Source organism: Xenopus laevis, chromosome 1S (genome assembly GCF_017654675.1).
Source record: "Xenopus laevis strain J_2021 chromosome 1S, Xenopus_laevis_v10.1, whole genome shotgun sequence".
NCBI classification, from domain to species: Eukaryota; Metazoa; Chordata; class Amphibia; order Anura; family Pipidae; genus Xenopus; species Xenopus laevis.
The window spans coordinates 152,851,974-152,868,362 of NC_054372.1; the positions used below are offsets into that span (position 1 = coordinate 152,851,974).

At 39.4% G+C, this 16,389-nt stretch overlaps 1 protein-coding gene across 2 annotated transcripts in view; it reads left to right on the forward strand.

Moving 5' to 3' along the window:
- The window catches only part of rnft2.S (ring finger protein, transmembrane 2 S homeolog), a 38,125-nt gene that overhangs the window by 8,293 nt on the left and 13,443 nt on the right, over nt 1-16,389 (forward strand). For both annotated transcript variants that reach the window (XM_018244235.2, XM_018244233.2), the window contains exons 4-6: nt 4,064-4,140; nt 7,434-7,534; nt 12,389-12,542. In XM_018244235.2, the coding sequence (XP_018099724.1) occupies nt 4,064-4,140; nt 7,434-7,534; nt 12,389-12,542 (332 nt within the window). The remainder of the gene's footprint in view (nt 1-4,063; nt 4,141-7,433; nt 7,535-12,388; nt 12,543-16,389) is intronic.

The window sequence follows — 16,389 nt, forward strand, 5'->3', positions numbered from 1 at the left end:
TTTGACAGAGACTATCTCCTCCAGGAAGCCGTGCAGTTGAAAGATCAATTGGATGAACAGCTGGGATACTTCCACTGCTAAGGGAAGTTTTCGCAGGGGAATATGAAGTGTGCCATCTTACTGAAGCGATCTATAACTACCCAGATGACAGTGTTCCCTCTAGAGGTAGAGGTTGTAGTATGGCTAGCCTTGGAGGTGGCACAAACAGTACAGGCAGCAACAAAGTACTTGACGTCTTTGCGGATAGTCGGCCACCAGACTAGGAGTTTTTTGCCTTTCAGGGAGACGATCCACGGGAGTGAAGCTTCGGGATAGTGCGTTCACTTTCAGATTCTTAGAGCCAGGGTGATAGGTCAAGATAAAGTTAAAGCAGGAAAAGAAGAGGGACCACCTTGCCTGTCGGGGATTCAGCCTCTTGAGAGATTGTATGAATTCTAGGTTTTTATGGTCAGTATAGATAGTGACTGGATTTGAGGCCCCCTCTAAAAGGTGACACCATTCTTCGAGAGTGAGCTTTCCCGCCAGGAGTTCACGGTTCCCAACATAATATTTCTGCTCAGCGGGAGAGAATTTCTTGGAGAAGTATGCACATGGATGTAACTTCCCATCAGCAGAGTGTCTTTGGGAAAGAATAGCACCAGCCCTCATGTCGGAAGAGTCCACCTCAATGAAGAAGGGTAACAGAGGATCAGGGTGGCGAAGGACAGAGGCAGAGGTGAAAGTATCTTTCAGGTATTGGAATGCTTCTATGGCTGAAGGAGGCCATGAGTTAGGTTTACCCCCTTTTCGGTTAAGAGCAAGAATGCGGGCAAAACGAGAGGAAAACCCCTTCATGAACGGTAATAGTTTGCAAACCCGATGAATCTTTGGATGGCCGTGGTGCTCAAGGAAGGGGCCACTCTTGGATCGCAGAAACTTTGGCGGAGTCCTTCTCGAAGCCCTCTGGAGAGATGATGTAGCCAAGAAAATGGATCTTGGACACCTCGAAGACACACTTCTCCAACTTGGAGAGAGTTCTTACTCAGACGAGTACCTCTTTCGTCTGGAAACAATGACTTTCCAAGTCTTTGGAGAAGATCAAGATGTCATCAAGGTACACGACTATGGATTTCCCCAAGAGATCCCGGAAGATGTCTTTAAAAACTCCTGGAAGACGGCGGGGGCATTACAGAGACCAAAGGGCATCACCAGATATTCGTAATGCCCATCCCGGGTGTTGAATGCCATCTTCCATTCGTCACCTTCACGAATGCAGATGAGGTTGTAAGCCCCACGTAGATCCAACTTGGTGAAAACCTTAACCCCTTTCAGTCGATCAAATAGTTCTGAGATAAGTGGCAAGGGGTATCGGTTTTTAACCGTAATTTTATTAAGTCCACGGTAGTCAATACAAGGAAGCAGACCACCATCCTTCTTCTCCACGAAGAGGAAACCAGCCCCTGCCGGAGAGGTAGAGGGACAAATAAAACTTCGCTGGAGGTTCTCCTGGATATAATCCTTCATGGCAGAGGTTTCTGCTGGAGACGGTGGATAAGTACATCCTCTAGGGGGCATGATTCCAGGAAGAAGATCGACAGGGCAATCATAGTGCTGATGAGGATGGAGAAATTCCACAGACTATTTACAGAAGACATCGGAGAATTCCCTGTAGACAGTCGGCAGGGCCTGAAGACCAGTGGAGGAGATGGTCACACGGTGGAGAGGAGTAGAAGGTAAACAATGTTCATGACAGAAAGGACTCCAGCGAGAGATCTGTTCAGAGGACCAATGATTAGAGGGATTGTGTAGACAAAGCCAGGGTAATCATAAAACGATGGGAACGGAGGGGCAGGAAATAATGAGGAACGATAATTTCTCTTTATGTAAAGTCCCAACCTGCATAGGCAATTCCCCTCTAGTCATGGAGATTATCTCAGAAGTTAGTGGCCTGTCGTCAATAGCTGTAACCCCTAGGGGAGTCGACAATGGATACAGGGGAACATCCATATACTAAGCAAAAAGAGCGTCCATGAAGTTTCCGGCAGCCCCAGAATCAAGGAAGGCAAAGCCGACGATCATCTTAGTGGCCTAGCGAATCTGTAACAGCAGAAGAAACCTGTGAGAGTTCTCTTGGGGGTGGGAGTAATGCCACCCACATCCCAGGTTTACCTTAAAGAAGAGGATCCTTTGGCTTCACAGAACAGGAATTGGCAAAATTAGTTTGGCCACCACAATATAGACAAAGTCCTGCCAAAAGCCTCCAGAGCTTCTCCTGCTCAGAGAGACTTGCCCCCCTTTCGACCTGCATGGGTTCCTCCGGAGGAATAACAGAAGGCTGCTGGGGTGACGGGGGCAACAGGGGTCTTTGGAAGCTTGGGGCCAAGGTTAGCTGAAGTCTCTTGCCATGCTCCCCGTAAGATTGATGTTCCCTGAGCCATGTATCCACCTTGATGGCGAGATCAATTAAGTCTTCCAAAAATTCAGGACGATCCCTGGAGACTGCCATCTTTGAGTCTGGATGACAAGCCTTGCTAGAACACTGCTGCGTATGCCTCGTTCCAGTTCGTTTCAGCCATTAATGTTCTAAAATTAATGGCGTACTCACTGGCACTACTTTTCCCATGCCGAATCTGAAAAAGCAAGGAAGAGGCGTTGGCGACATGACCAGGGGCGTCAAAAACAGTACAGAAGGCTTGGAAGAATGCCTTGGCATCAGAGGTGAATTCTTCTCCCAAAGTGGTGTTGCCCAATCGATCGGTTTCCTCACCAGCTGACGAAGCCACAGTAGGAGAAATAACGGCTGCGGGAGGATTACTGACGACTGGAAACACAGAAGGCATGCGGGAAAGAAGAGTATCCAGTACTTGCCCAATACGGACCTGCTGAGCTTCATAATCTTCCATGCGGGACGCCAGGCCTCGGAGTGCTCGTTTGACATCAGGCGCAGCTTCCTCAGTGGGGTCCATTGCCAGATTATAAAGTCAGGGGGCCTATCGGCTCCCAGCGGGAGTAGTTCGGACCAAGGAGGAAGCCCAGGGATCAAAGTCCAAGTACGCAGTACAAATAGGGTTAAAGAGTTGTCAAAATCAATATCCAGGCAGACGTTCAAAAGGCATGCAGATGAACAGCAAAGTCGATGAGCAGGCAAGGTCAAAGTCCACAAATCAGTCCAACATGAATAATAGAGCATCCAGGAATGTCCAAAACAAACGCATTAAACCCGTGACCTGGAAGGGTTTTTATCTTTGAATTTAGCGGCATGCGCGTGACGTCATCGCTGTGCTGTTCCCCACGTGTAGTCAATTGTGCTGCCATCTTGGATGAGGACTGTTGGAGAGGACGGAGGGGCTGAAAGGGAAGACTGAGCAGTCCTGACAAGCAGAAGGCTAACAACAACATTTCAGGGTTTTTGTTTGTTTTTTTTAATCAATCAATATACTCCCTATTGGTCCTTATTAAGCCATATTAAACCTAGAATGGTTTACCCCAAAAGAGTTGGAGCTTACTGGAAAATGGGCAGGGTTTAAGGAAGGTCGGGGGCATTCGGTCATATGAAAAAGTTTGGGAACCCCTTTCAGCCTGCATAATAATTGACTCCACTTTCAACAAAATAGACAACTGTGGTATGTCTTTCATTTCCCAAGAACATCTGAGTACTGGGGTGTTTTCTGAACAAAGATTTTTAGTGAAGCAGTATTCAGTTGTATGAAATTAAATCAAATGTGAAATATCTGTTGCTTTTTCTTATGTATAGATTGCCAAGGTGGTAAGTGACTCTTTTTGTCATGATAAAATTGTGATTAAGACCCTGCAGCATTCTAGCAGTTAGATATATAGACATTATAATTGATATAGCATAGCATGCCAACAAACATTTACTATGGGCTGGTGAACTAATTACATTTCGTTTGTTCATTTATTGTAAACCTCCACTCTGTTATAAAATTAGTGTAAAGTCTGCGTAACCTGCTGGCGCTATGTAAATAAATGATGAAAATAATATTGAGCACCAAGCATAAATATTCATATTTAATCCAATTTGTAAGAGAGACCCAATACTAATATGGATTATGATCTTCTCTAGGGATAGCAGTTTGCATTGGAATGGCCAGTACCTTTGCTTATGCAAATTCCTCTCTCAAACACCAAGTTTCACTAAAGGTAAGGCACGATTTAACCATTTAGTTTACTTCGAAATTCACTTTTAGTATTTCATTGGTGTTTATTTTGTATTCTTTTTGGTTTCTGAATGATGTCATGTTTTTGTTGTGCAGCTCTCTAAGAAATGAAATTTTGTTGCTAGGGTTTCACTTACACTATCAACCAGGTATTGGTTTAAATAGCAGAGTGGAGGATATATAGAAAAAGATCTGAAACACTAAAGTTATTACTAATAATAAATCTCTTACTTTGGGATTAATCTGCTTTCTGGTTGCCAGGGTCACCAAACACTGTTTCAAATAACGTTATTATTAATTATAATTAGCGTAATATGCATATGTGTGTGTAAATGTCCCTTTATTATTTATCTTTCCAGCCTGGCATTTAACTGGGTTAATAGATAAGTGCTTACAAATATTATTTACAATACAAATCTAAAGTGCTAGCTGTCAGCATCCGTGACCCTGCAGCTAGATAGCCTTTTACATTTTAAACTAAAAATGGAATAAAATGGTAAATTAAATGTAATTAAAAATATATATATAAATAAATGATCAATAAATGCACCCTGCAAGCTAACTTGAATATTAATGTGTGTATATAATTTTAAGCTTATCTTCCTCTTATATGCAGTGATTGATCCTATTTTTTTTACTTTTTGGGAGATTGAGAGGGAAAGTACAAAATAGGTACATCATGTGAAAAACAATTATTTTTTTTTTTAGGGAAATTTTACATTCACTTACAAATTAGTATTTGAGGGCAATTTTCATGAAAACATCTGCGAAATCTTGAAGGATCCCCTGTTGCTCGATCTTATATAGCCATGTCAGGCCAATATCACCTGTACTTTGCTTTGGGGATTAAAAATTAACTGTGGTGTTTCAGTTAGTTAAAACTGTTGTATTTAAATGGTCGTATCCCGGACGAGCCCCCATAAATATATGGATAATATAAAATATAATATAAATATAATCAAATATAAATGATCATATAAATATATTCTTATATATTGTCGCTTGTCTATCGATATGATTCTCAACTAGGGATTTATGATTCTCGCCCACAATGAGTTAGTCTCTCTTGGACTTACTTAAATTGAGCCTGGCCCGAAGTTCCCCCTAGGCCTGACTTAACCATTCAGATTCACACAGGATATTAACCAGACATATTTATTTGAGGTATACATTAATACAGAGTAATATAATACAGAGTATTAAATAATAGCTCATACTTCCTGAAAGCTCTTGGGGACCTGGAGGGAACAATTAGCAATACAACATGTTACAATTTAACCATTTTTTCTTCCATGGGGCTGATCCAGTGGCTTCCAATCATCATTCTTGTTTTACCATAACCGTGTCACTATTTCCATCTTAAGCTGGCCACAGACGCAAAGATCCAATCGTATGAATCAATGTACGATCGGACTTTCCCATCTCCCGACCTGCCACTAACCATTCAGATCAAAGTCTTAACATTCCGACCAAATAAAGTAGTTAAAGAACAGATCAGCCGATGTTCTGCCCCTGACAGCAATCCTACGATAGACAAAGCTAGTGACAGTCTCCCACTGAAAATCGTACGATCGGCAATACACGCAGAGATATTATCGGCAGCCGACAGAAATTTTCTAACCTGTCCGATTGACCAAACGATCGATCTCTGCCAAACGAAAAATGTCGGGACTCTCCACACACGTTCTGAAAATCGTACGAATCCACGATTCGTACGATGAGATCTTTGCATCTATGGCCAGCTTTAGGGACAACCTTTTCTTCAATTGAAGATATACCAGCGCTAAAAGCTCAGGGTAGACACAAGAAAGAAATGCAAACACAATATAGTGTAGTAGTTTTTAAATCGAATGAAATATATAACCACTTGTGCGGTAGTTAAACGATGTGGTTTTGGGGTCTTCCACCAAGGGGTTAAAAGGCCATTTTTCCGTGCTTTTGATAAATAGTGTGGCCACCTCCTGTGTGGGGCAGTGGGTACTTACAGACGTTTATAAATATCACCCGCATATAATAAAATCCTTTGTCCTATTCTTGGTGAGTATGTGGGGCAGTGGGTACCCACTGCCCCACATACTCACCAAGAATAGGACAAAGGATTTTATTATATGCGGGTGATATTTATAAACGTCTGTAAGTACCCACTGCCCCACACAGGAGGTGGCCACACTATTTATCAAAAGCACGGAAAAATGGCCTTTTAACCCCTTGGTGGAAGACCCCAAAACCACATCGTTTAACTACCGCACAAGTGGTTATATATTTCATTCGATTTAAAAACTACTACACTATATTGTGTTTGCATTTCTTTCTTGTGTCTACCCTGAGCTTTTAGCGCTGGTATATCTTCAATTGAAGAAAAGGTTGTTTGCATTTTGGTCGATCTGAGGGAGAACAGGTCATATACCGGCAAAGGGAGTGAACTGCAGAACCTTGGGATCTTGCCTTCCATTTACAGCTTTAGGGACAGACTCATAGTCTCAGTACAATAGCCAAATAAGGTGTAACTACAGTGTCCAGAATGGTATCGGTGCTGTGGTCTCTGAAACTATGTGTCTTTCTTAACCTTGCACTAAGAATACTTGTGACTTGGGACAACAGATGTATTCCTTGTTCTGTGCAAACATTCTACAACCCTAATAACAGAATGGCCTTTAACCTTGAGCTTCTTCTACAACACAGCAATTATGTACAAGTGTGATGTTCTATAATCTTTATTCTTTGATAATAACCACTTATGGCTTAAACCTAAAACCCTGATATCTACAAAAACACTTTCCTGAAAAAATACTGAACTGCTGGTCAATTCATTTTATAATGAAATGGTTCAAAGAAATTGCAGTACGAGAAGGAAGGCCTCATGCAAACTGCAGATGTTTATATGCAAAGATGGCATTGATCATAACTTAATGTACCATATTGTCTATTAGGTATAATATTGACTGTCTACAAGCGGCAAGTAGAAGACCAGTTTTCCTCTCTTTTAATCAGTGTATTTTTGTAAAGTGTCCGTATAAGCAGTGCACCTGCCCCCTGTTCCCACCTCAAGAATAGTTGTCAAAAGAATGTTGAATAGTTCTAGTTTTAGCAGCCATATCCTGCTGCTTTTGTTACTTTTTGTCCAGCGTATTGGTTATGACAAGTGCCTGTATAGCAAAACAAGGTTTAAATAATTATAAAATAGAGCTCCCATATTTTATTTAATCTATGCAATTTCAAGAGTAACCAAAAATTTCTGCTCTGTACTTACTGGCTTCATTGTGCTTGTTTGCTTAGGAAAAGCGTTCTGTGTTTGCAGCTATGTGGATTGTGATGTTCCTGATGGCCAACACACTTTATCTTCTATATAGCATTCAGTCTCAGCAGCTGCAGTACAGGTCAGTATTACAGGTATTTTGTTATATTTAGGGAGTTATTTTTTAAAAAAATTTCTATTTAGAGTTTTAAATGGGAAAGTACCATGGGAAATTTTTCGTGATTTATTAAACCTGCCGTGGTCATGTAGAAGTCAATGGCAGATGTCCTGTTTACAATTGGAAGATATCCTGAGTTTTTGGAGTTTTGGGGTGTCAAATCTGAAAAATTTCATAATCATAAAAGTTCCTATAAAACGCTACATTTATATTTGCGTGATAAATATAGTGAAGAATCGGCATAAAATGTTGTTTGGACCAAGTTATTAACATCCGTCACAGATTTGTTCTGCTCTGCCACTACGTTAGCCTTTCAGAACTACTCAAACAATTCTGAAATGTATCTTGTTTGTATATTATCATAATAATATTATCCTCCAAGCGATATCCCCTAACATATCTCATTAACCTCAGACTAGAGACAAGTCTGTTTTTTAAGACCCGCACCTAACCGATACCCTCTTACCCTAAGCCTGGCCCAGACCCACTTACCCACCTTCTCAATCCCATGGATGTCACCTGACCCGCTCCTCACAGTAATTGCAGTGCCAACAGGAGGCGATGTCACAGTGAACTTTTTTTGCATTAGAAAGCTAAGTTATGCAACATTGCCCCCACTGCAGCAGGTCAGGTACCCGAGGGCCACCCACACAGTGGGCACATGAAGTTTAATCCGGCCGAGTCCTGATCACATTGCGGTATCCGCTGGTACCCGACCTGATGCAAGACTCAGACTATCTAATCCAGTTGTTTTCTTTACTTCTCTGAACTCACCTCTAGTGTTTGAAACTAATGACAAATACATTATGTATGTGTTTATTACATCTTCTCTAGTGCTCTTCTCCAAAAGACCGGAACCATCAACAATTCTTTCTTTCATTTGCACTTTGTTTATTTATGTAATCATGTGTTTTTATGTTTTAGGTTTCATTTAGCCCCACTGTGTTGTGTGAGTATTTTCCACTTATTTGTTTATTTTATTTATTCATTTTAAACATTAGCCATCATTTAATTTTGAGAGTTCGTCATTTGCCCAGAGTATATTAGCAAAAGTGAGAGTTAAAGGAAAACGTTATCCCCAAAATGAATACAGCAGATAGTTTATATCATATTAGGTGGCATATTAAAAACATTTTACACAACTGGAAATATACATTTTTATGTAAATATTGCCCTTTTACATCTCTAACCTTGAACCACCATTTTGTGATGGTCTGTGTGCTGCCTCAGAGATCACCTCACCAGAAATACTGTAGCTCTAACTGTAACATGAAGACGTGTGGAAGCAAAAGACAGAACTTTAGCCATTATTGGGTCATGTGACCTAACATGGATTGTTTGTAGGATCTTAGGGGGCGGCACGTACTGGCAGTTTTCTATTTAGGATTACCCAATGGCAGATACTGAGGAAAAAGTATAATATTATGAGGATGGTTTATTTATCTAAAGCAAGATTTTACATATGAGCTGTTTTATGCAATATGTTTTTATAGAGCTACATTATTTGGAGGTGTGGTTTTGTTTTAACACCATCAAGCAGTGATAAAAGTAAGAGTATAGTTAAGCTTATAGTCATGGATAGGTAGAGGGATGTGAAGTCCGTAGGATCAGGCTTGTGAAGCAGAGGTTGACCACTATGTACAGATCACATGGAGGGCACAGTTTAGGGCCTTGTGCATTTTTTGTTCTTTAACTGGCGCTCACTGTCGGACTTGGTGTTGATAATTAATGAATTTCTGATTGTAATGTTCAAACAGAAGAGCTAGATAATCACAATTTCAGCAAGCAGGAAATTTAAATAAAAGGGCATTTCTCAGTGTGTTGTTTTTTATCTATGAAGTACAGACTGCTAATTTCTAGTTTAAAATAGTTGTTATGCTTAGTTTACAAGAAATGGAAAAGTAACTTTGTACTGTATTACTCAAGCAATGCTATATTTGTTGCTTTATTTGGCTTTAAAGGGATACTGTCATGGGAAAAAGTGTTTTTTACAAAGCACATCCGTTAGTAGTCTTGCTCCACTAGAATTCTGCGCTGAAATTTGTTTCTCCAAAAACAGATCATATTATATATTTGATTTTGAAATCTGACATGGGGCTAGACATATTGTCAGTTTCCCAGCTGCCCCCAGTCATCTGACTTGTATTCTGATAAACTTCAGTCACTCTTTACTGCTGTACTGCAAGATGGAGTGCTATTACCCCCCCCCCCAGCAGCCTATATAGAATCATGGGAAGGTAACCAGATAGCAACTCCCTAGCACAAGATAACAGCTGCCTTGTAGATCTAAGAACCGCACTCAATAGTAAAAACCAGGTCCCACTGCAACATATTCAGTTACATTGAGTAGAAGAAACAACAGCCTGCCAGAAAGCAGTTCCATCTTAAAGTCCTGGCTCTTTCTGAAAGCACATGACCAGGCAAAATGACCTGAGATGGCTGCCTACACACCAATTCATGGTTCAGGAATTACATTTTATCTTCTAGAGTGAATTAATTGCAGTGTAATTTAGAAATAAAAACTATATCATAAAAATCATGACAGAATCCCTTTTAGCAAGGGTACACTAAAATTCTGATTTACTGCATTGCTATTCACCTGCAACACCATTGCATCAAGCAATTCTGCCAACCATCTGAGTGATGGTCACTGGTGTGCGTACTTATGCCAAAAAGACCTGTACTAGGGGATTAAATAAAATTATACTTTACACTGCACTTAGACTGAAGATTGTTTTGAAGGCTTGTTTTAAAACCCCTACCAGGATGCACAATAATAATTTATGTTTTTTGTAGTAAAGGTTATTCCTGCCGAAATGTGCAGAGATATGTAAATTCTAGCACAGTTTGGGATAATTCCGTGTACAGATTATAAAAGAAAAATCCTATTGAGTTCAGTTATATCACACCATTCTGCCTTGTTTGCTAGGCCCTCTTCTGACTTTTAGGGGATTATAAAACAATAGGAGGACTATTAAATGTGATAAGAAATGTTGTGGGCAACCAGTGCAATAGGCACATTAAGGGCAGAGACAGAAGAGAATATTCGGGGAGATTAATCCGCGACTAATCTCCCCCCAAAAAGCCTTCCCGCCGGCTAGAATCTAAATCGCCAGCGGGATGACACTCGGAGCACGTTGTTTTCCGAATTCGTCGAATCTTTGCGTCTGTCTCTGCCGTAATGCCTTATAGTCAAATAAAAGAGTCCTCTGCACTCAACCCATTATCGATATATTTAAGACAGAGACATTTTGTGCATACTGCTACTGAAAAATGACTTACCCTTTAAACAAAACAGGGATTGTTTGTCCATATATTGCAATATATTTAAGATGGCCAACTACGTCAGTCATCCCATATCTGGCCAGTCCTACGCTTAATTTTCATCTGATTCATTAAGAATTCTATTGCTTCATTATACATTTTACAAAGGGACTAGGTTTTACCCGCAACTTACTAGCTGCTTTCAAAGTAAAACTCCCAAACTTGGCTGCCCTTTTATTAGACACCAGTGGGATCACCTGACTATAGCTGGGAAGGGTGGGAGCTACAACATGGAGCTGGTCACTGCTCCTGTATAAACTATAACAAACAAGGGAAAGTTGTGCTCACCACACTGCCGTAATGCCTTTTTTGAAGATGGGGGGGAAACAGAAAAAGCAAAACATGCACTTATCCCTAGAGCAATAGTTTGTTTTGCTGCTGTGCTCAGTGACCACTATTTGAAAGCTACAAAGATGTAGAAGAAAGGTAAATAATTATAAAAACTATAAAAAAAATATTAGGTCCAAATGAAAAGTTGCTAGGAATAGGACATGCTATAACAAGAAGTGAATTTGAAGGTGAACGGCTACTTTAATGATGCCAATGCGTATAGTAGCTCTAAAGGGATTTGGAAAGAAGTTGTGGTTGTTGACATTTTAATAAAGAAAGGACACTATTATATGCATTTTATACGAAATTTAAATGGTTATGTTTTAGAACATTTTATAAATTCTAGATTATCAGAATATATAAGGTATTTTAAAGTTTTTTTGGGTTTTCCCCAAATTCTTTTAAATTCCTTGCTGCCTTTATGTGGGTGAAATATATTTACCGTTCTTAGCAACACATTATATATGTACTGTACCCATTTAGTCTTCAATATCCATCGAAATGCATATTTCAGAGATGTCATTTTTTTCCTCCTATTTTAAAACAAGGGTTTGAGCAATGTTTCTAAAATCTGAAAGCTGTACCTCTCCAAATACAATTTATATATATATATATATATATATATATATATATAAATATATAAAATATTTTGGGACTTTGAAGTGGAAACAAGTGCAAAACTGCCCAAGATATATAGGGTGTTTTGTTCTGCCTCATGGAAGAACAATCAAAATGTATTAGACTGACTTTGATGGATTACTGTAGTATCACCTTTCTGATTATATTCCTGTTAGTTGAATACCCAGCTACAGAACAGATGTAGCCAATTTATTGCCTTCTCTGTTTAGTTATTGTACAACATGTTTTCATTGCCTTGGCTATCACTGCAACAGAATCTTAATGTATGCAGTATATTTTGTGAAGCTGAAGTTTGGCACATTACAATACATTTGCATTGGGGCATATACAATTAAGCAATTGGGCCAACATTCAACAGTGTTTAGTGTGGACTATTACTTTTTTTTAATTTATTGATTTTGGCCAAAATTATAGACTTCATCTAATACATTCAGATTCCATCAGTTTACCACCTAGCAGTTCTTAAACAGGATCATATTGTATAACTAGAATTAGAAGACCAATCAATGTTTCCTTATTTTTTAGCTTTATCTTTCTGAAACCTAACTTGGAAAATTTGGATTTCTTTGAGCTCATGTGGATTGTGGGCATCTCAGACTTCGTTCTGAAGTACATCACCGTGTCAGTGAAGTGTCTGGTGCTCGCTCTTCCAAGAATCATCCTAGCTGTTAAATCAAAGGTACGTTGTGCTCATGTAGTTCTCATAATACTCGTGATGCCTTGTCATATTGCTATTTTCAGATTAATTTGCTAATGTTTTTGCTAATGATGTAATGCCAAGAACAAAGATTTTCATGTAAAGTCTGATAATAAGCTGACTTCACTTTAAGTAATTGCTATCCAATTGTTATACAAACAATTCAATTCCATATTCAGGTGAAGTGTTATAAAAATCATAATTCAGATTAATTTATTTATTTAATTAAGCTGTTTTATTTTCACACAACCTGACAATACACATAGCAATATGCTGTTAATATATAAAAGTGCATTTTGAGTGAATTTGTTTGTATACCGAATATTTTTGTAATTTAGAGATGAAAAGGCAATTATTCAGGATACATTGGCCCAACCCGTACGATATATGTGAAGTTCCTGGCTTCATAAATGATATATATATCTAATAAAAATGATCTCATCACAAGACATGTCCCACAGAAAATTAAGAAGTTGGTAGATTTTGATTGGCTTGCAGTTCTTGTCTTATTGGTTGACAAGTACCACTGGCAGATCAATTAACTTCTGGCATCAGAGAATACAGTCAGGCAAATCTTGATTTGTCCCTGGCCCTCCTCCAAGATGAGCTTCTTCTAACTCACCCCCTCTCGTTTTCTTCTGCATTTTTTTTTTTTGTTTTTGAAAGGAATTAATATTCTGAAGCTGAACCAAAAGAAGTGATCTCTCCTGAGATAAATTGCTTCATCGGAAAAGGTTTAGAGTCATTCACCACCCCCACCTCCTCTACCTACCAAGAAATGAGAGCAGTCATTAATCCTTGTCATTATGCTAGCGCATGATCGGAATGAACAGCACCCCAGAAACCCAGTGAGACTTTGTCTCACATGAAAGATTCAGCTTATTCAGATGAAATCAGAGCAGGATTAAAGTCTTCTGATGGGTGGTTTTTATTAACTCTCGGCACTGCACTACTACACAGAGTGCTTAGCTTATTCTGTCTGTACTTGCCATTATTGGTTTGCTGTAAATATTCCAACTTTTGTTTAATCTTAAAAATAATGCTGTCTGTGTCATGGGAATTAATTGTAACTTTCTTGATTTCAGTATACTTAAACAGCAGTGTTATTCCACTGAAATTATTATTAACTGCTTGCTATAATACATTCCCTTTGCCTGGCAAGAACTCATTGAAGAGCTTATTTAAACTGTATAATAATAAACATAATGCACTGGAAGAACTACTTTTAACAGCCTTTTAATAAGTCAACCTTTGATGAGTTCATTCCATAATGTAACATAGTGCATCATTAGCAATACTTGCTCATATCTACTCATAACAACCAAGTGTTTCAAAATGTTTTTGTTTCCTTAAATTATAATCTGGATATTGAAACAGATAAAGATACAAGGCATTTGTCATATTTTTGCTTACTCGTACACGAATAGATCTTGGACTAATAGAACCTATGTAAAAAGTTTAGGAAAGATTACATAAGATAAGGCAATACAATATGTACATCATTTCATAAATGCCTTGTACTTGTGATTAGTCCCTGTAAGGTCATGTTCACTACAACTGTTTTATGGCTTAAGTTTCAAAATAAATAACTGTTGTGTTAATCTGTTTAGTTTTCAAACAGTGGTGTGCAGAATCCAATTGTATCATCATCCTCATCATCATTTATTTATATAGCGCTGTCAAGATACGCAGTGCTTTGCTTTCCATTCTCTTGAACAGAAAGAGTAATTGTCCAGTGTAGATTCTACAAGAAGTATTGTATGGGGAGAAATTGAAACAAGTACAAGTTTTTTATTAATATAATTAAATAAAAGGTTTGCAATAGTGATGTGCGGGCCGACCCGAAGTTTGTGGGCGGTGTGGGCTGAACCTCTTAGTGCCCACTTCCGCCAAACACGCTCCTTTTTATATACTCGCATCCTGGTGTGCCCCACGCATTCCGTGATGTCACGGGGGTGCAGGTATATAAATAGGAGCGCGCGGTGCAACTTCTATCTTGAATGTTAATCTATTAAAGAAAAATATGCAACAGAACCATGTGTGATTTGAGTTTTCTTTGTGCTCATGATTTCAGAACAAACACAGCCAAAAAGAAGTGAACGCAGATATACTTGAGAATATTCTTCAGAACCTCAAATAAGCAGTGTTTATTAAGGAAAAAAATTTCTTAAAACATTTGTGGTTTTCAGTCTAAATGAAAATAAATGGAGCAATGAGATTTTTCTGTGTTCACAGAACAGAAAGTGATAAATACGGCTTTTAATTGCAACTACTTTTATAGTAATATTAACCTTAAACCCACTGTATTTTAAAGTCATATATATTGCTTTACAATACACTAAATGGCAGTGTGTTGGGAGTTTCCTTAACTGAGAAGGATCTACATATTTTTGTAGATGGGCAGTGTCATTCTGTTGCCACTAAAGCAAATAAAGTTCTGTCTTGCATAAACTCAAGGGATGAAAACAATTTTGCCTCTTTATAGGTTCCTGGTAAGGCCTCACCTGGAGTATGCAGTGCAGTTTTGGGCTCCAGTCCTTTAGAAGGATATAAATGAGCTGGAGAGAGTGTAAAGACGTGCAACTAAACTGGTTAGACTAGAGGGATGGAAGACCTAAACTATGAGGGTAGACTGTCAAAGTAAACTTTATTGTCATCTCAGCAGTATACGAATACACAGTGAAATGAGACGATGTGGCTCCAGCTAGTACAGATATCAGAGTGTCTCTGAGGTAGTCCCGGTGTGTAAAGTACAGAAGTGTAAAACAAAAGTTCCGTTCACAGTTCAGGTGTGTCTGGAATGTAGTGGGACGGCAGGCAGTGAGTTGAGGAGTCTGATCGCTTGTGGAAAAAAGTTTTTGCGCAGCCTGGTTGATCGGGCTTTAATGTTGCTAAAGCATCTGCCGGATGTGAGCAGCGTGAACAGTCCGTGTGAGGGTGTGTGGAGTCCAGTGCAATGCAGGAGGCCTTTCTTGCACAGCGCTTGTGGAAGATGTCCTGCAGTGATGGAAGAGCCGCTCAAATGATGTTGCCAGCTGCTCTGACAGTCCGCTGTAGACTTTTCCGATCAGCAGCGCTGGCACAACTGTACCAGACAGATGCAGCTCGTCAGGATGCTCTCTATGGTGCCCCTGTAGAACACTGTGAGGGCGGAAGGCTGGCCCGTTTCAGTCGTCTCAGGAAGTGAAGACGCTGCTGAGCCTTTTTGGTGATGGATGCGGTGTTGGTGGTCCAGGTGAGGTCATCTGAGATGTGGACTACCAGGAATTTAGTGTTCTTTACTGTCTCTACCGTGGAGCCGTTGATGCTGAGTGGTGTGTGAGCAGAGCGAGTTTTCCTGAAGTCGACAATCATCTCTTTCGTTTTATCCACATTCAGTGACAGGTTGTTCTCACTTTATTTCTTACTCTCCGTGATTCACCTGTTTTCACAAAACATTAAAGAGCTTTAAGAATTTTAAGTTGCAATGGCTGTGCACTTGATATGCCTGCTCTGCTTACCAACCATTTTCCAAACGTGAACCATGACATGATTATCAGTCATTTTATCCTTCCCAGCTGTGTTCATCTTAATTATTCTATATTAAATGGTTTTTTTTCAATGCAATTTCTCTTTTGTGGGGAAACTGTATAAATAGCAACTACATCACATGGTGAACCACATACAGAGACAGATTTTCTTTAACTGGCCAGGGGTTCATGAAGTTGGATACCCCATACGCATTGGAACACAAAGGGCATTTTCACACCATGAGGAAATTGCTCGTTGAATTGCTAAGCAAAAATTGTTGTAGCAAAAGAATAGAGGTAGATTCATTTTCAACACATAA